At 45.6% G+C, this 20,429-nt stretch overlaps 2 protein-coding genes across 2 annotated transcripts in view; both read left to right on the top strand.

Annotated features, from left to right (window-relative positions):
• Positions 1-10,830, top strand: part of mical3b (microtubule associated monooxygenase, calponin and LIM domain containing 3b) — a gene marked incomplete at its 5' end in the record, with an annotated part of 31,587 nt that extends 20,757 nt beyond the window's left edge. Inside the window, 15 exons of the mRNA XM_080757493.1 lie at positions 495-607; positions 1,305-1,386; positions 1,510-1,858; positions 2,793-3,028; positions 3,677-4,464; positions 4,579-4,816; positions 5,086-5,180; positions 6,159-6,242; positions 6,419-6,469; positions 7,154-7,258; positions 7,844-7,937; positions 8,018-8,068; positions 8,956-9,055; positions 9,610-9,683; positions 10,547-10,830. Of these exons, the coding sequence (XP_080613619.1) occupies positions 495-607; positions 1,305-1,386; positions 1,510-1,858; positions 2,793-3,028; positions 3,677-4,464; positions 4,579-4,816; positions 5,086-5,180; positions 6,159-6,242; positions 6,419-6,469; positions 7,154-7,258; positions 7,844-7,937; positions 8,018-8,068; positions 8,956-9,055; positions 9,610-9,683; positions 10,547-10,731 (2,645 nt within the window). The 3' untranslated portion in view covers positions 10,732-10,830. The remainder of the gene's footprint in view (positions 1-494; positions 608-1,304; positions 1,387-1,509; positions 1,859-2,792; positions 3,029-3,676; positions 4,465-4,578; positions 4,817-5,085; positions 5,181-6,158; positions 6,243-6,418; positions 6,470-7,153; positions 7,259-7,843; positions 7,938-8,017; positions 8,069-8,955; positions 9,056-9,609; positions 9,684-10,546) is intronic.
• Positions 10,831-17,009: 6,179 nt separating this feature from the next.
• The window catches only part of tnpo3 (transportin 3), a 33,233-nt gene continuing 29,813 nt past the window's right edge, over positions 17,010-20,429 (top strand). Inside the window, exons 1-2 of the mRNA XM_080757854.1 lie at positions 17,010-17,346; positions 19,018-19,218. Coding sequence (XP_080613980.1) covers positions 17,227-17,346; positions 19,018-19,218 — 321 coding nt within the window. The 5' untranslated portion in view covers positions 17,010-17,226. The remainder of the gene's footprint in view (positions 17,347-19,017; positions 19,219-20,429) is intronic.

Below are 20,429 nucleotides of genomic sequence, written 5' to 3'. Positions count from 1 at the left end.
TCTCTTGATACTGACTTTACTGCTAAAACGTGTGTGTGTTGTTTGTTACGGTGTGGTACCATAACTGATTAATGTTGTGGCGCACATTTTTGAATGTATATTTCAGAGCGAACGTTTTTAACAAAAATATTTGCTTCTGGGGGGTCCCTGGAACTACATATCTTGAGATGGGGGTCCGTGGTCCAATAGAGATAATTCTTGGGGTCCTTGACATGAAAAAGGTTGAGCACCACTGACATAGAAACATGTTTTTTCAGATTTTCTTTAGGATTTAGAAGCCTTTTTTTTTTATCGACCTCAGTCCAAAATGGGTTAATGTTGTATGCAGGGATAGGTTCTACTGATTGTTACGGTGTTGTTCTGGTTCCAGGGAGGTTCTACTGTTTGTTACGGTGTGGTTCTGCTTCCATAACTGCTCCATGTTGTCTCCAGGGAGGTTCTACTGTTTGTTACGTTGTGGTTCTGCTTCCATAACTGCTCCATGTTGTCTGCAGGGAGGTTCTACTGTCTGCAGCACTACGATCTGAGGCTGAGCGGTCCGACCCAGAGGAAGAGACCCGCCACCAGCATCTCTTCTGACCCGTCCACCTCTCATCGCTCCTCAGGGGTAAGAACTTTTTTTTTTTTTTTTCCCAGTTTTGAGTGCTTTGTTTTTTGTTGTGGTTTCATAAATCCAGTTAATAAATTCAGTATAACCAGACTTCAGTCGTCCTCAAACATTTTCATGTCGATTTGAGAACATTAATTTGTGTTCAGAACAACTCCAGAATTTGTCGATGTTTCGGGATTTTTAGAAACACCTGCAACCTCACAACAACGCCACACGTTGTACGGCTTGTAGATTGTAGATTATTTTCAAATAGCCAAGTTTAGTTTAGAATGGAGTTAAACTGGTTAAGTGATTTCGATGCTATAAATGAATGAATAAAGCGACTGTGTTTAATGGCTGAATAGCAACTCCCCGTGACCGCGCGTCTAAAATATGAATGCTTCTAATTAAGACTCTTATGTAGTTGATAGTCTGAGCCGCGCGACCACCTCCGCCATTGCTGTTTTCGTCTGTCCGAGGGGCAGGCGTCTTCTATATGACGTAATAGAATAGGACTCTATGATGGCCTATATGCTGAGCTATCGCTAGATGGCGCTGGCAATGAATGAGTTAACACATTTAGCTGGGGACCCCCTGGAACCCCCAAGAAGGACCACTGGGCCCCCACATTGAGAACCACTCATGTATTTATTTCATAGATACTGTATATACTTTATTATATCTATAATCCTGCATGGTGTGTGACTGTTTATAGACCTCCCTCCTGAGCTCAGTGCCCACTGCCTCGTCCACAGGAACCATGACCCCCGACAGCACTGTGGGCCGCAAAACCTCAGGTGAGACCCTTCTTACACACACACACACACACACACACACACACACACACACACACACACGTATTTATTGATATGGTCTTCAGTGTGTGTGTGCGCCTGCTGAGTGTATACATGTTTTCCCAGTGGCGTCACTGATGGAGCCCAGCAGGGGGTCCGGGCCGGCCAAGAGGATGTGGCGGGGGGCCACGCCGGAGCGCATCGGCCTGGAGAACAGCGGTGGGGGCGTCCTCATCGCTCCTGCCTGGGCCAGGGACCCCTCCTCTGGGCCCGCGGACCCCTCCTCTGGGCCCAGGGACCCCTCCTCTGGGCCCAGGGACCCCTCCTCTGGGCCCCCCTCGGAGCGCATCGGGCTGGAGGACAGCGCGGGGGACGTCGGCACCACACCACTAGAGGTCACTGAGGAGGTGCTGGCCAACTACAACCTCAGTCTGCTGGAGGAGGAGAAGAAGAAGAGATGCTCTCAGGGATCCAGGTTGGACTTCTTTGACACTTTGCACCAGTGGTGGAAATGAAGGAAACTTAACCCATTTAGGACTGAGATCAGATTCTAAAAAAAAAAGTCAGTTATCTGAAAAACCTTATGTTTCTATATGCATGTCAGTGCTGTTTTTTCATGTCAAGGACCCCAGGAGTTATCTGTATTTGGCCCCATCTGAGAACATGTAGTTCGAGGGATCCCTCCAGAAGCAAAGATTTGAGTTCAATCAAAACAAACACAAGCACTTTGACCCCCAGCACATTGTTTGGGAACCAGATTTGGGCGATCTCCTGTTAGGCTATGCTTTGTTCCTCTGGCTCTTCTCTTTACCCCACTTCTTGCTCTCTCACTTTCTCTCTGTGTTAACGCTCGCTCTGTCTGTAGCACCATCTGTCTGTAGCTCCCTCTGTCTGTAGCTCCATCTGTCTGTAGCTCCCTCTGTCTGTAGCTCCATCTGTCTGTAGCTCCCTCTGTCTGTAGCTCCATCTGTCTGTAGCTCCCTCTGTCTGTAGCTCCATCTGCCTGTAGCTCCCTCTGTCTGTAGCTCCCTCTGTCTGTAGCTCCCTCTGTCTGTAGCTCCATCTGTCTGTAGCTCCCTCTGTCTGTAGCTCCATCTGTCTGTAGCTCCCTCTGTCTGTAGCTCCCTCTGTCTGTAGCTCCATCTGTCTGTAGCTCCCTCTGTCTGTAGCTCCATCTGTCTGTAGCTCCCTCTGTCTGTAGCTCCATCTGTCTGTAGCTCCCTCTGTCTGTAGCTCCCTCTGTCTGTAGCTCCCTCTGTCTGTAGCTCCCTCTGTCTGTAGCTCCATCTGTCTGTAGCTCCCTCTGTCTGTAGCTCCCTCTGTCTGTAGCTCCATCTGTCTGTAGCTCCATCTGCCTGTAGGTCCGTCCATCATGTCTGTAACAGTGAATCCCTCTGTTTCCCCAACAGCTCCGAGTCAGAGATGGACGAGGAGGAGGAGGCGGAGCAAGAGGGCCAGCGGCGGGCCGCCGTCACAGAGGAGGCCAAGGCCACGTGGAGGCGGGCGGTGGAGCGCCACGCCCTGCGACGGAGAGAGGAAGGAGAAGAGGACGGCGAGGATGATGACGAGGAGGAGGAAGAGGAGGAGGAGGAGGGAGAGGTCGATGAAGAGGACGAGGAGGAAGGGAATGACTTGTCTAGCGACGGTGAGCCATAGTGTTAAAACGTTTCCTGTTGTTTTGGATCCTATACCGTGTCTTTCTCTTTCCTTCCTTTCTGTGATTCTCTGTGTCGCGTAAACATGTGTTGGTCTGTCTGTCTGTCTGTCTGTCTGTCTGTCTGTCTGTCTGTCTGTGTCTGTGTCTGTGTCTCTCTCTCTAGAAGGGGATTATTGTCCCCGGGACATGGAGCGACGTTCAGGCCTGTGGCTCCTCCTAGAGGAGGAGACAGGTAGTGCAGAGACATTATTCTGTTTTGATTCATAGTGATTTAAGAAGTTTTAACATTTATTTATGTTTGTCTCAACAATCCAAGTTGACTAATTTGACCCAGTTGATGTTTAGTGTTTTATCTTACCATGCTTCTCTTCCCTCGTCTTAACCATTTTCAAATTTTCTTTCTTTCTTTCTTTCTTTCTTTCTTTCCTTCCCCTACTAAACTGTTTCCTCCTTTCCACTATCTCCCAACTAATAATAATAATCTTTATTGTCCCGAAGGATATTTGTCTTCACAATCTGTTCAACAGTTCAACACCCACATCAAAAACAACACAGAGCACATAACACCAAGACAGTACAAAAAAAACAAACAAAACATGAGGTCCCCACTAAACTATTCTCTCCTCTGTCCCTCAGAAGAGGATTTGTCTCAACATCCTCTCTGTACCGAGAGAGGCTGGTCGGCCAGGAGGGGTGACCCCCCCCCACCCTCCTCCTCCTCCCTCACCAGTTCACAAACGCCTGAGGAACCACAGGAACCCGACTCCACCACCCCGGACCCCCACCTACAGGACTCTGTGGACGCACACGGCCGAGACGACGCCGTCCCCGACATCGCCTTTTCCACACGTTGGCCGCGGAGCGTCGCTCCCACTCTGCCCCGGCCTGGCGGCGACACTTCCCCTAACTCCTCCTCCAGCACCTCAGGCTGCTCCCCGGGCCCAGAGGAGGGGGCAGGCGAGAGGGAGGACGGGTCGCTGGACATGGGGTGGAGGTTTCAGAGGATGGGTCATGGAGCTGAGAAAGCGAAAGAGCGAGGCCTCGCGGAGCAGTGCGAGGCCAGCAGCAGCTCTGGGGTCGGACTGAATAGCAGTTCGACCACCTCCGACTCCCCTCCTGGTGTGCCTCTGTCCGGACAGCTCCAGGCAGGCAGGAGGAGTGCAGATGGCAGTTTGACCCTCCAAGCCGTGACTCGGCATGAGGGCTGCCCACCTGGCCCCACGCCTGTATCCACGGTGCCAGGCGCGGTGCTGCAGCCGGGATGCGAAGGACCGGGCAGGGGATCCTTCAGTGAGACTCTACGTGACCATGATGACGACGCAAGGGAGACCTCTGAGGACTTCAGCCCTGCTCCGTCCACCCTGGAGACCTCTGAGGACTTCAGCCCTGCTCCGTCGCATGCGGCGCTGCTTCAGGAGAGAAGCGCCAGCGCCGAGAGAGAGATGGGGAGGATGCTGGAGGTGGAGAGGAGGAAGGAGGTGGGTAGGGCTGCGTTGGGGGACGCCTGGGAAGATGTCGGGCTCCTGGGCCCGCTACAGGGGGGCTCCCTCTTCCGCCAGCTGAAGGGTGGTCCGAAAGACCCTCGGCACCTCGGCCAGGGCGAGGCCGGGGTGCGAGGAGGAACGGGCGAGGTAGGAGCCAGGGCCCTCTGGAAGTCCGTCTTCTCAGGAGGGAACAAGAAAGACCGGACGAAGAAAGGTGCGACTTCTTCCCCACCAGGCAAGGCGGCGGACACTGTGTCCACTGGGAGGGAGAGGAAACCGAAAAGAGCTACAGGTATCACTCATGCACCACGCACTCACGCACGCACACACGCACGCACGCACGCATGCACACACACACACACACACATACACTCACGCACGCACGCACAACATAACAACCACACCAAGGGCTCTAATGAAGTACTGTCACCTCATAAACACAAAAAAATACAAGAATCACGGCACTCCCTCTTTAACACTCTTTGACAAAACACACACACAAACAAAACACACTTGTAGTGAAATATGTCTATACTTACAGTGTCCTCTCTTTCTCTCCAGTTTCCGCGTTAAGGGGGAGTCCGAGTTGCACAGATGAGTCGGAGCTGGCTTGTTCTACCGTCGTGCAGAGATGCTCATTGAACCCTAGAACCAATGTAAGTACTGTCCCCAGACCAGCACTACAATAACACCCTAGAACCAATGTAAGTACTGTCCCCAGACCATCACTATTCACTACGATAACACCCTAGAACCAATGTAAGTACTGTCCCCAGACCAGCACTATTCACTACAATAACACCCTAGAACCAATGTAAGTACTGTCCCCAGACCAGCACTACGATAACACCCTAGAACCAATGTAAGTACTGTCCCCAGACCAGCACTATTCACTACGATAACACCCTAGAACCAATGTAAGTACTGTCCCCAGACCAGCACTATTCACTACGATAACACCCTAGAACCAATGTAAGTACTGTCCCCAGACCAGCACTATTCACTACGATAACACCCTAAAACCAATGTAAGTACTGTCCCCAGACCATCGCTATTCACTACGATAACACCCTAGAACCAATGTAAGTACTGTCCCCAGACCAGCACTATTCACTACGATAACACTCTAGAACCAATGTAAGACTGCCTAGACCAGCACTATTCACTACGATAACACCCTAGAACCAATGTAAGTACTGTCCCCAGACCATCGCTATTCACTACGATAACACCCTAGAACCAATGTAAGTACTGTCCCCAGACCAGCACTATTCACTACGATAACACCCTAGAACCAATGTAAGTACTGTCCCCAGACCATCGCTATTCACTACGATAACACCCTAGAACCAATGTAAGTACTGTCCCCAGACCAGCACTATTCACTACGATAACACCCTAGAACCAATGTAAGTACTGTCCCCAGACCAGCACTATTCACTACGATAACACCCTAGAACCAATGTAAGTACTGTCCCCAGACCATCACTACGATAACACCCTAGAACCAATGTAAGACTGCCTAGACATTAGATATCTATCTAATCATCTGGCTACTGCGGACACTAGAATTATTAACTCAGAGACATTTTGTAAATCAATAGTTAACCATTACACTTGATTTGTTTCCAAAGCTGCGTTTGGAGTTGTTTGACCTGGCGTCTGGCATTCAGAGAGTTGTAATAAAGGAGGATGAGAAGGAGGTAGAGAAACGGGAGGTAATGGAGGTGTAATAGTGAACTCTGTAGTGACTGTAGAGGTAGAGAAACGGGAGGTAATGGAGGTGTAATAGTGAACTCTGTAGTGACTGTAGTGACACTACAGTATTCAGTTAATTTAAACCCCCCCCCCCCCTCTACGGAGTTGACTAATCCTTGTTCTTTGTTTTTCCAAGCCTCCGTACGTTGCTCATGCGCTGGCTTTTAAGCGAGCGTACGCCATTAAGGTATATATATATATTCTTTCAGAGCGAACATGTTTAACTCATATCTTTGCTTCTGGAAGGGGGGGGGGCTCCCTGGAACAATATATTTTCAGATGGGGGTCGGCGGCCAAATTCACATAATTTTTGGGGTGCGTGACATGAAAAACCTTGAGAACCACTGACATAGAAACTCTAATAAAACTCTAATAGAACTATAGGATAAAACTATAGGATAAAACTCTAATAAAACTATAGGATAAAACTAATAATTTTTGTAGGTCCTCGGGTCTAAATGGGTTAACCCATTCTGTACGGTAACCCCTTTTGGTGTTAGCATCGTGTTATGCTTTAGCTATTGAAAAATAGCAGATCTACAAGCTCGTAGCGCGCCACCGAGTGGCGCGCTACGAGCTTGTAGGTCTGCCATTTTTGAAAAATCGAAGAACCACCGACATAGAAACATATAGCTTTTTCAGAAAACTGTCAAGGATGTATATAGAAGAATTTTTTTAGAATCTGATCTCGGGTCAGAATGGGTTAAATAAAACACATCCTGGTGCTCCGTCCTCACAGAGGCGGTCGGTGAAGGAGAACACCCCTCCCCCGGGGGGGTCGGTGGGGTCGGTGTTGAGCGTGGCCCTGCGCGCCACGGAGCCGTCGGACATCACCGTCACCGAGACCCTGTTCCACCAGGACCACCGCCAGGTCGCCGAGGAGGAGGAGCTGGACGCCAGGATCACACGGCGGGTTCAGAGAGCGGCGCGCACGCAGGCCCGACAGGAACAGCTCAAGAGACTGCACAAGGCCCAGGTGAGAGAGAGAGAGAGAGAGAGAGAGAGACTACTGCACAAGGCCCAGGTGAGAGAGTGAGAGAGAGAGAGAGAGAGAGAGAGAGAGACTACTGCACAAAGCCCAGGTAGAAAAAACTAGACTAAAATGTTAGGAAAGGACTAGTGGACAAGAGATCCAGTATGAGTCAGTCATATTACACTTGGTTGCATGCTGAAAATAGCAGATCTACAAACTCACAGCGCATCGCGCTGCGACACGTTTGGAGCTTGTAGATCGACCGTTTTCAACAAGTGTAAAATCTGCCATTGCGACGGCATCAAGGCCCGCCAAAATACATTTTAGTCGACTAAATCAATTTAGTCGACCAAAATCTTATGATATTTAGTAGACTAAAACTAAACCATTCCAGGTGACTAAAATGTGACTAAAACTAAATGAAAACTATTCAAAAGACTATGACTAAAACAACAGTTGTGTGTGTGTGTGTGTGTGTGTGTGTGTGTGTGTGTGTGTGTGTGTGTGTGTGTGTGTGTGTGTGTGTGTGTGTGTGTGTGTGTGTGTGTGTGTGTGTGTGTGTGTGTGTGTGTGTGTGTGTGTGTTCAGATCATCCAGAGACAGTTGGAGCAGGTGGAGGAGAAACAGCGACAGCTGGAGGAGAGGGGCGTGGCTGTGGAGAAGGCTCTGAGGGGAGAAGCAGGTAAATAAACACACAGGGGTGTGTGTGTGTGAACTCACATACGTACATACACATGTTATACTGTATGTACTCTCTTACAGACTACTGGGGAGACTCCAATGAGGATCCAGTGTTGGACCTCCATCTGGGCGGTGAGTGAGTGCAGCACGCGTTAACATTACAGCAGAACCCCCAACGGTTGCAATGAGTTGTTTCCATCCATGTCAATTCCAGGAAGTGGGAATTTCACTTCATAACAACTTGAGCATCATTTTCACATCTACAGCTGGCTTTTGTGTGCACAGTCAGACAGGATTTAGGTTGTTTGCTTAAACATTTAGATACTTTGATATTGATTTGAGCATCCTAAGCCCCTTCATCATCAATCTCCACATTAGACCAGATTTGCTGTGCAGTGTCGCACGTTCGAATCCCGATTCCGACGACCTTTGCTGCGTGCCTCGCCCTGTTTTTCTCCCAATTTCCTCTGCTGCGTACTATCAATAACGGAAGAAAAATAAATATATATATTTTTTTAAAGAATGGTTTGCAATTTTGTCTGCTTATGGATATGGTACAACTTGAGCAAATCAGTTTTATTCCTATATATTACCATGGTGGTACAATGGACTAGCTGTCACCTCTGTAGGGATGCAGGGTAAAATGGACTGTGTGTGTCACCCCTGTAGGGATGCAGGGTAAAATGGACTGTGTGTCACCTCTGTAGGGATGCAGGGTAAAATGGACTGTGTGTCACCTCTGTAGGGATGCAGGGTAAAATGGACTGTGTGTGTCACCCCTGTAGGGATGCAGGGTAAAATGGACTGTGTGTGTCACCTCTGTAGGGATGCAGGGTAAAATGGACTGTGTGTCACCTCTGTAGGGATGCAGGGTAAAATGGACTGTGTGTGTCACCCCTGTAGGGATGCAGGGTAAAATGGACTGTGTGTGTCACCCCTGTAGGGATGCAGGGTAAAATGGAGTGTGTGTCACCCCTGTAGGGATGCAGGGTAAAATGGAGTGTGTGTCACCCCTGTAGGGATGGGTAAAATGGACAGCCCTGCCTTGATGCAGCAGTGGTTCCACCTGGTACAACAGAAGAACACACTGGTGCGCTACGAGTCTGAGCTGACCATATTGTGAGTATATAACTTCAGTCAACCAATATTTATTATCGAATGAGAACACAAGCTGTGTGCATATAATATTTAATCTCGGCGTTCGGCTCTGCTACATTTTTCTCCCTGCTCGGCACAATCAATCACCATCATTAAACATAAAGAGCAGGGAGATAGATATACAATAAAAAAAACCTATGGGGAACATAAATAACAGAGCCCACCGGTGGTGGTGGTGGGAGCAAACATCACATAACAGCAACCAGGAATCATAAGCAGAAGGAAGGCGGGAAGAAGCGTGCAGTCTAGTGAGCTTAAGTAGCCTGCCCAATTGGTCAGCTGACTGCCACGTCAGCGAATGACATGTGGGTCTTGCACACACTGAATACACCCACATAGTTAATGCAGCATATTAACCCCTTGAGTATATGAATGCGCCCGTTCAGTATATCTGACTGAACTAACTCCGCAGGCTACGTAGCATTTAGTCAGAGAAATGTACTCGATACTGTAGCTCTTCATAGGTGACCGATGAATGTGTTGCTGTAATTTAACTGCGACTGTAACTTCCTCAGTGCTCGAGAGTTGGAACTGGAAGACAGACAGAGCCGCCTGCAGCAGAAGCTGAGGGAGAGGATGGCTGTGGATGGTATGTTTTTTTTTTAAAGAACAGGAAAGCAGTCACTTTATGCACAATTAAATGTTTGTAGAGGTATATGTGTCGTGTAGTTATTGCCCTGATACTGTGGATGCTCAAACAATACACACAGATGAGGCAATTGAGACAAAAGTATGAGTGATTTTACTTGAGTATGGAACCAGAAACTTACATGACCTGTCACCTTGGTTGTTCATTTCTGTGCCAAAAGTGTGGCTTTGAGACCTGTTTCTCTGTGCAAAATACGATAAGTCAATGGGGAGAGTATTTTGGATAAACTATTTTATCACAGAGTATTTGGAGTTAAATCATGAAAACTCCACAACCCAATGAATAATAATACAAATTATGCATTTCTAACTTACTCACGCAAATGAATGACACGGACGGTAGTGTGTGACAAAGTATAGTCTTGTGTAGGCAGACAACTATTCCACAATCTCCGAATGCTATATAGAGTCTGGACCTATAGCCCCCCATGAGCTGAGCTGAGTAACGGAAGCTGCCACTTCCGTTCACGAAAATATATTTTAAAATATCTTTATTTTTTATTTTTTTATTTTATTTTCTGCTAAGCAACGAGCTATATATGCTTAGATGATTTCTATTTATATTAGGATACATTTCCATGACTGTAAAGATGGAGTGGGGAGGAGGCTCCACTTCCGCTTTATATTTGACTCATGCCAGCTCTTCCGTTGCTCCAGACTGTATGATGGAAGCATTTGGAAATTGCGAGAGACAACAGTCTGGTAACGCCAGACTAGACAAAGTATATGAATCAGGACGCATGTAACAACTATGTAAATGTGTCTCCTGCAGTAAGTGGTCAAGTCTCTCTCTCTCTCTCTCAGACCACCTGAAGCAGGAGGCGGAGCTGGCTGAGGAGCGCCTGATCCTGGAGGAGATGTTGGAGGTGGTGGAGCAGAGGGACGCCCTGGTGTCTCTGCTGGAGGAGCAACGGCTGCAGGAACACCAGGAGGACCGCGATCTGGAGGCCATCATGCTGTCCCGAGGGTTGGGTCTCCACTGGTCCTAAAATACTGTCCCGAGGGTTGGGTCTCCACTGGGCCTACTAACACTGTCCCGAGGTTTGGGTCTCCACTGGGCCTGAACAGTCCCGCCCCCTCGAGAGACCTGGGAAAGAAATCCCTGTTCATTTTCCTCATAGACTTTTCAGAAAGTATTTATTTAAAGACGTTTACGCCGCGGACAAAGCCAACTCTTGTCGTGACAAATCATGACAATAAACAATGTTTTGGGCCAAACAAAACAACGGCAGGTTACAACACTATATAGGTCTCAGACCTATATAAAATGCCCTGACTACTGTCCTGAGACCTATATAAAATGCCCTGACTACTGTCCCGAGACCTGTATAAAATGCCCTGACTACTGTCCTGAGACCTGTATAAAATGCTTTGACTACTGTCCTGAGACCTATATAAAATGCCCTGACTACTGTCCTGAGACCTATATAAAATGCCCTGACTACTGTCCTGAGACCTATATAAAATGCCCTGACTACTGTCCCGAGACCTGTATAAAATGCCCTGACTACTGTCCTGAGACCTGTATAAAATGCCCTGACTACTGTCCTGAGACCTGTATAAAATGCCCTGACTACTGTCCCGAGACCTGTATAAAATGCCCTGACTACTGTCCCGAGACCTGTATAAAATGCCCTGACTACTGTCCCGAGACCTGTATAAAATGCCCTGACTACTGTCCTGAGACCTGTATAAAATGCCCTGACTACTGTCCCGAGACCTGTATAAAATGCCCTGACTACTGTCCTGAGACCTGTATAAAATGCCCTGACTACTGTCCCGAGACCTGTATAAAATGCCCTGACTACTGTCCTGAGACCTATATAAAATGCCCTGACTACTGTCCTGAGACCTGTATAAAATGCCCTGACTACTGTCCTGAGACCTGTATAAAATGCCCTGACTACTGTCCCGAGACCTGTATAAAATGCCCTGACTACTGTCCTGAGACCTGTATAAAATGCCCTGACTACTGTCCCGAGACCTGTATAAAATGCCCTGACTACTGTCCCGAGACCTGTATAAAATGCCCTGACTACTGTCCTGAGACCTGTATAAAATGCCCTGACTACTGTCCTGAGACCTATATAAAATGCCCTGACTACTGTCCTGAGACCTGTATAAAATGCCCTGACTACTGTCCTGAGACCTGTATAAAATGCCCTGACTACTGTCCTGAGACCTGTATAAAATGCCCTGACTACTGTCCTGAGACCTATATAAAATGCCCTGACTACTGTCCTGAGACCTGTATAAAATGCCCTGACTACTGTCCTGAGACCTATATAAAATGCCCTGACTACTGTCCCGAGACCTGTATAAAATGCCCTGACTACTGTCCTGAGACCTGTATAAAATGCCCTGACTACTGTCCCGAGACCTATATAAAATGCCCTGACTACTGTCCTGAGACCTATATAAAATGCCCTGACTACTGTCCTGAGACCTGTATAAAATGCCCTGACTACTGTCCTGAGACCTGTATAAAATGCCCTGACTACTGTCCTGAGACCTATATGAAATACACTGATGTTTGTTAATACCGTTTGTAACAAGCCTTATAATTATTGTCTTTGACTTAATTTATCATGTTATAAAGTATTTATGAATGAACTGTCTACTGTATGTTATTGTGTGTGTGTGTGTGTGTGTGTGTGTGTGTGTGTGTGTGTGTGTGTGTGTGTGTGTGTGTGTGTGTGTGTGTGTGTGTGTGTGTGTGTGTGTGTGTGTGTGTGTGTGTGTGTGTGTGTGTGTGTGTGTGTGTGTGTGTGTGTGTGTGTGTGTGTGTGCACGCTACGGTTGTGTTTACCAAGATATTGATGCCTCATTGTTCCGTTATAGCCGGAAGCTTGGAATTAATCTTTGCTTCGCCAGGAGACGCCCCAGAGCCGGAAGAGTCGTCTACGCCGGTGTTTGCTGCCAGAGAGACGAGTTAAGTTTACTTATAACTCCGTCTCAAAATATATATAAACATGCATGTATCTCAAATTCATTTCTCAAAAGGGCTGTTTTGGTCAACAAAGGTGCATTCAACTTTATAAGTAAAGAACGGTACATGCTAGGAAGTAAAACAATTATATTTTTCTGTGTAAATACTAAAGTAGACTTTCGACTTTCATTTGAGCTTTTTTGTCACAGAATTTTCTATGAACCTTGATGAATGGCCTGGCAGGGAAGCAACAGCACATCACTTCAATGGTGGCAGTTAAGTTTTTATTTAATATGCATAAAGAGAATGTATAGGGTTTTTAATTAACTGTGCTATGCTGTACTGTAAAATCTGCTTCTAAATAAATAAAAACTGAAATTGGAATAAATATATATACAGCACTGTCAATTAATTATATGACATGCAATGTTGTGTACACAGGTCAAGATATTTTAGCTTCATTTTAGCCCCAAATTACTTTATAATACTTGGTATACAGATTAAATCAAAACCTGCATGATTTCCTTCAAGAGCATGTCACAGTCTAGCAGACTGACACGCTTATTTCCAAAATAATAAAGATGTACTACTAGTATAAATATAATACTGTACATGTCATTATCAGTGGAAATCATTTTCATTTACAGATCAGAGCGTAATCCATGAGTGGAAGTCTATGATCTTTTTGTTATAAGCAAGTAGCCTATTTTGTGTTCAAAAGTACAAATACATCATAGCCTCCAACAGTCCCATTTCAAATGGTTCACCAGAAAACAACAGATTCTCAGCCAGCGACAACACAGTCCGAAGACAAAATATAGTGCTCTTCTTTATGCTCCTGCGTTCCTCCTATGTACTTTGAAGGTCAGAATCATCAATAGATCAACTTCTGTGTACCAAGATAACTCGATGCAGGTATAGTGCAGGAATATACACAATGATTAGTCTTTAGGGTGGTTGTGTTCCATTTGATATCCTTCTCCTATCACAGCAACTCACAAATCTTGCTGCTGTGTTTGCACATTGTTGTACTTCGCCCAGCAGATATGGGAGTTTTTTGTCATTGGTCATGTTTTCAAAATCTCCGTGTGTGGTTGTAATCTGTGGGAAGTATGTGTCTCTGATGTCTTGGTACAATGGACAGATGGTTAGGAAGTGTAGCTCGGTTTCCACTTCGTTTAGTGTGCAGTGGGTGCATAGTCTGTCTTCTCTCGGGATAAAGGTCTGCCTATGACGGCCTTTCTCGATCGCGAGACTGTGCTCACTGAGTCTGTACCTAGTTAAGATTTTTCTTTGTTTTGGGTCGGTCACGGTGCTCAGGTAGGCCACTGTGTATTCTCTGTTTAGGGCCAGATAGCATAATAGATAAACCGCAAGATTCACGGTGTGCGTGAAATAGACATTGCAAGGACATTTTCTGTCGTTCTCGTGCAACACGAAAATTGTAAAAATAGCATTCCGAAAATTGCCCTTAACAAAATCAGCGCCGGGATTAAAAATTAAACATTAAGCCTAAACATTAAGCCTAAAGCTGCTCAAAACTGTCAATGAAAGGGACATTGATTTCATGGACGTGTGACAAATTATTTATTTGTTCAGCTTTATAGCCTAACCCCAAATGAACCAATACGAATAAAGCTGCTTTTGATGAATTTATTTAGAATGGAGTTACTATATTTGCGTGGCATCACATGTTTTCTCTGGTATTTGAAACATTTGTTTGTAAATACGAGGAAATGGGGCCAAAGAATTTGGCTGAATATTACTAAATTGGATTAGACTGTGTTTGTGGAAATTATAGGTCCATTGACAAAATGAGAAATTACATAACAAATGGATGCTAGCTGTGTACATTTTGATCTATAGTGTCCAATATTGTCCAGTATGATAATGTAAAAGAAAAGAGGACATTGATTCTGAAGCACAATATAACTGCACACATCTGTAGGCTTTAACTTTTCACTAGGGCCTTTTTCAAATTGCAGCAGAATTGAGATCAGTTTTGAAGGAGAGAATAAATGCATCATGAATGCAGTGTATTATTGACATACTGTAAAAGTCTTGATAATAAATAACTAATACATAGGGCCTAATATGTTGACACAGTAGTATATGACAATATGACGCCGCAATAATGCGTACTCGTATATACTTACCTGTTGTTGATATGCTCAACTTTTACACTGAAATCATCAAATCAAGAGTTTAGCCTCTCCTGATATCAACTTGTTACACAAAGTGTTTTATTGCTTTGAATTCTTATCTCCAGCCAAAAGAGATTACTGTACATATTTGGGCTCAATGGGCTACATGTATTCTTGACAACAAGCTGACAGGTAAAAGCATGGCAACAAATAAGGTGAACTGAAGGAGCGGAAAGGTAGGAGCTAAAACTACACACCAGTAGTGGTCGAGGTGCTGACCACAGGAGATCAAACTTTGACTTAATCATGATGCTATAGAAACTTTAATAAACCAACGTTTCGGCAAGCAGGTTGCCTTCAAGGTATGGAGGTGAACAAAGGTGAACAAAAAAAGTACAGATTCCTGTGCAGATTTTCCTCTTTTGGCAACATGAGTGCTCTCAGCTGGAGCCCTTATTCAGCCCTCCTTTGACTTGGTTCTCCAACATCTCAATGTCACTCCAAACTTCCCAAAACAAACTAATTCGACTACTTCTCGGCCTGGCCGGGTCCCATGGCCTGCATGTTTTTGCAACCCATTTTGATAGTTTAATTTGGCTCTGTGTACAGTGTAGATATATAGAAGATAGAGTTAAGCAATTTAAATTGGGATTGACATTTAAAATTGTAAATGCAGCTTTGCCCTCTTTCTATTCCCCTCCCCCCCTCCCCCGACACGGTCGAGGCAGATGGCCGCCCACCCTAGAGTCGGGTTCTGCCTGACGCAAAATTGCTCTGGGTGGATCTATGTTGGTTTTCTGCTTTATATGTAAATTATCGCTTTATATGTAAATTATCTTGAGACAACTTGTTGTGATTTGACACTTAAATAAAATGGAATTGAATTGAATTGAATTGAATTGAATTGAATACAATACCTATAGTTATTTTCATGATTATGAATTTAATACCCAGGACCTGAATGGAAACAGACCCCAAGGACTTTATTATTTTCTGTGATATCCTTCCAGACTATAAGTGTTTGACTGTACTCTGTACTGTTTACATTTCTGACTAATAAAGTATTCAATCAATAAATCAATCAGTCAATCATTTACTCGTTTATCTTTTCCTACAAAGTAATTTTCTCTGTTCTCCCACATGTAAAGCGTCTTTGTAGGACTACATAGGAAAGTGCTATAGTATATACCAGATATTATTATTATTATTATATTTGAAAATCGAGAAACATGATGCAAAATTATGGTATTATGATATTTGATATGATGCCGTCATCTCAAATACTAAATAACCAAGCCTTATAAAACCAACCAATGTACAGTGACAATTGGAGGGCAAGGTAAATTGTCTTTTCTGATTAATTGAAAATGGAGGACCCTAATGTAAACAAGTCTTTTTCTGGTTAATTTAAATGTAGCATTTTTTGTATTGACTTGTACTTTCATTGAACTGTACCCATTCTACAAACTGTTAATGCAATTTTCAATCAATCAATATTGAAATCAATCAATCAATCAATCAATGATTCAATCAATTCAAGAAAAGTCAAGAAAACTTATTATACCGGTAATCGTACTATGTGCTTTGCTGACATCTAGTGGTAAATTTGCGGTAGAAAAATCATAAAGTTATATAGGCAAAAATGAACAAGGCAAACTGATGACGAGACTGTAATTAATTTGACCGTGTTATATTTATATAGCAACATCCTCAGTCTGTATTTATATTAAGAAAATCATGACGCAGGGGTGAAAAATGGGTTACAAAATTAAACGGGTTGAGAATCACTGCTAGAGACTGATTGATTGATTGATTAATTGATTGAAATATTGATTAACAGTTTGCAGGATTACAGTTACAGTACAGGGCCAGACTACATTTCAAGCACAACTCAATACACTGTATAACTGTGAGTGGACGACCCAATAAAGCACTACACTTGTTTACAAAAGGGTCCACCTTGTTCAATTAATCAAACACAAAAATCTTATGGGGGGGGGGGTCCCCCGGCATATATTTTTCAAATGGGGGGGGGGGGGGTGTCCGTGGGCTAATTAATTAGCGTCAAAAAAATGTGGGGGGGGGTGAAAACTTTTCACTGGCCCCCTATAATACAATATTAATATACGGTTCCGCTTCCCCGTCGCGGTTTCCACCCGGACGGAGTTGTGTGTCGCACCGGCGGAGGGAAGGAAGCGCTGCTCTGTAGTGAGATGGCGGTCGGTCTTCACATCATCAGGGCCGAATAGATCCAACAACACACACCCCAGAACAACAGCTCCTCACGCCGCCGAAGCATCGCGTCTCCGACCACAACCTCTCAAACATTATCCATCCTCTTCACAACAACGTCGACTCTCTCCTCCTCCTCCTCCTCCCCGTCGCATCATAGCGTGGTGGTTCGGACCGCCATGGAGGGAGGGAAACCCACGCTGGCGCTGGTCTACCAGGCGGTGCAGGCTCTGTACCACGACCCGGACCCCGCCGGGAAGGAGCGAGCCTCCGTGTGGCTCGACGAGCTCCAGAGATCGGTAAGGACTAGGAGAGAGACCCACCCGGGGTGGGAGAGACTAGAGCCGGGGAGGAGATACGGAGGGAGGGCGTGGAGGAGGATGGGGCCCTTAATGGTGGGGAGATCTTCATAACAACTGGAAATGCTGAGAAATATACACTAGTGTATATTTATTTATACGTTGGTTTCTAGCACCGTGAATACAACAAATGACGTCCATTATCCACCGGGGAGAAGGGGAGGGGGGGAGGGGGTACAGGAGTCTCCGACGAATGAATGAATCAAAACAGAGGAAGCTAGGATTACATTTACTGTTAACAGTTAGCATTACATTAACAATGTTGCTACATCAGCTGATACACTACTAGCCTTTTATGCTACTGTGTTAGCTTGGGAAGCTACACTACACTCACACACACACGGAAGGGAAGAGAAGCTAAAGCATGCAATTCATTATTTATGCATCGTTTTGGTAAAAAGCAACAAGGCCAATGTTTCTCTGCTGCAATCTAAACATGAGGGAGGGATTTGCATTTTGCAGCCAGGGTTGGGGGGGCTCCTCAGGGGAATTCAGCCAGGGGCCACAGACAGACAGCTAGGAGACCAGTTCGATTGGTTTAATTTAACTTTAACTCACAGGAGTACAGAATGCTGGTTCATTTGGTTACATTCCGTACTGTACTCTCTCGGGAGTTCTACATACATGGCTAAATAACCCCGAGGATGTTTACTGTCCGTCACACTGAGGCTAGCACTTGTACCGTTTCAAAGTTTACACTTCTTCTAACTTGTTGACCGACTGTATGTAATGCACTGCTGAGCTGAACTTGTAAAGTAAAGCCATGTTTATTTGAGTTGCCAGCTGAAACTCCCACGGTTCCTCTCCAGCACAACAGATGGGTGGGTTCAACTTGCTCAGCACATTCTAAATGTAGGATCATTGATAAAGCTGCAGTGCAGCTGCCGTAGTGCCAACATGCCTGTTCAGAAGCACCCATGATCTGTGAGAACAATCACATTACAACAATTCAGTTGGCCATGACATAACATGATAGAGTGATTGCATTCTTCAGTGGTTTAGTGTGGCTATGATGACAGTGCATATACATTGGTCTGTCTGTGTGTGTGTGTGTGTGTGTGTGTGTGTGTGTGTGTGTGGGCTTTGCCTGTCTAATTTAAGAGAGCATTGCATTTGTTTTGTGAACACTGGCACAATATGCATACTACTACCGTACTTATGAAGGGGAAAAAAAGTTAATTCCCCTGTAACAGATTCACTGAAAAAGGTTTGTGTTTCTGAAGACAGAATGTGAATGTTCTGAATTGGAAAGCAACTGGTAGGTTCACCGACATACTGTATCCACACAACAGACCAGATGTGGTGGAGTCAGTGATTGCGTCCAAAACCTGTTTAGTTTTATCACCTGGTCATTTGAATTACAATATACATCAACCGTATAGATTCGATTGGTATCCATTGTTTTGTGTCCAGGGGGGGGTGGGTGGGGGGGGGGGGGGGCATGGGGCACAGGCAGGTTTTGGACTTCTGACATGTATGGCATGCTACTTTCACTTAGTTGGACAACAGTGTAACCAACGAGTCTGTTCACCGCCTCAAACCAGTCTTGTGTGCGTCTGTGTGTGTGTGTGTGTGTGTGTGTGTGTGCCTGCCGTGGTGCTCGTGTTGCAGATGTATGCGTGGGAGATATCCGACCAGCTCCTCCAGGTGAAGCAGGACGTGGAGTCCTGCTACTTCGCCGCACAGACAATGAAGGTCAAGATCCAGACTTCGTTCTACGAACTCCCCCCGGAGACCCACATCGCCCTGCGGGACTCGCTCCTAACGCACATACAGAACCTCAAAGACCTCTCGCCCATCATCGTCACACAGGTAACCCCGGGCCACTCTGACCCTCCCTCCCCCCGGGCCACTCTGACCCTCCCTCCCCCCGGGTCACTCTGGCCCTCCCTCCCCCGGGTCACTCTGACCCTCCCTCCCCCCGGGTCACTCTGACCCTCCCTCCCCCCGGGTCACTCTGACCCTCCCTCCCCCGGGTCACTCCAGTAGTTATTTTTGTCTCGTGTAGCCAGACGACTATATGGAGTTCACGAAAATATATTTACTTTTTTTTTCCACATTTCTGCTAAGCAACAAGCTATATATGCTTAGATGATTTCTATTTATATTGTGTTAAATTTGCATGACTGTAAAGACAAAACGGAAGTGGGGAGGAGGTTCCACTTCAGTATTCCGTATTTTACTCATGATCAGAGCTTCCGTTGCTCCAGACTGTATGACGGCAGCGTTTATATTTTACTGATGATCAGAGCTTCCGTTGCTCCAGACTGTATGACGGCAGCGTTTATATTTTACTGATGATCAGAGCTTCCGTCGCTCCAGACTGTATGACGGAAGCATTTATATTTTACTGATGATCAGAGCTTCCGTCGCTCCAGACTGTATGACGGAAGCATTTATATTTTACTCATGATCAGAGCTTCTGTCGCTCCAGACTGTATGACGGAAGCGTTTATATTTTACTCGTGATCAGGGCTTCCGTCGCTCCAGACTGTATGACGGAAGCATTTATATTTTACTCATGATCAGAGCTTCCGTCGCTCCAGACTGTATGACGGAAGCATTTATATTTTACTCATGATCAGAGCTTCTGTCACTCCAGACTGTATGACGGAAGCATTTATATTTTACTCATGATCAGAGCTTCCGTCGCTCCAGACTGTATGACGGAAGCATTTATATTTTACTCATGATCAGAGCTTCCGTCGCTCCAGACTGTATGACGGAAGCATTTATATTTTACTCATGATCAGGGCTTCCGTCGCTCCAGACTGTATGACGGAAGCATTTATATTTTACTCATGATCAGAGCTTCCGTCGCTCCAGACTGTATGACGGAAGCATTTATATTTTACTCATGATCAGAGCTTCCGTTGCTCCAGACTATATGACGGAAGCATTTATATTTTACTCATGATCAGAGCTTCCGTCGCTCCAGACTGTATGACGGAAGCATTTATATTTTACTCATGATCAGAGCTTCCGTCGCTCCAGACTGTATGACGGAAGCATTTATATTTTAC

The sequence above is a fragment of the Protomyctophum bolini genome (genome assembly GCF_963924005.1).
Source record: "Protomyctophum bolini genome assembly, chromosome: 23".
Classification (NCBI taxonomy): domain Eukaryota; kingdom Metazoa; phylum Chordata; class Actinopteri; order Myctophiformes; family Myctophidae; genus Protomyctophum; species Protomyctophum bolini.
Note: the sequence above shows the minus strand (reverse complement) of the source record. Positions and strands in the feature narration are given on the sequence as shown.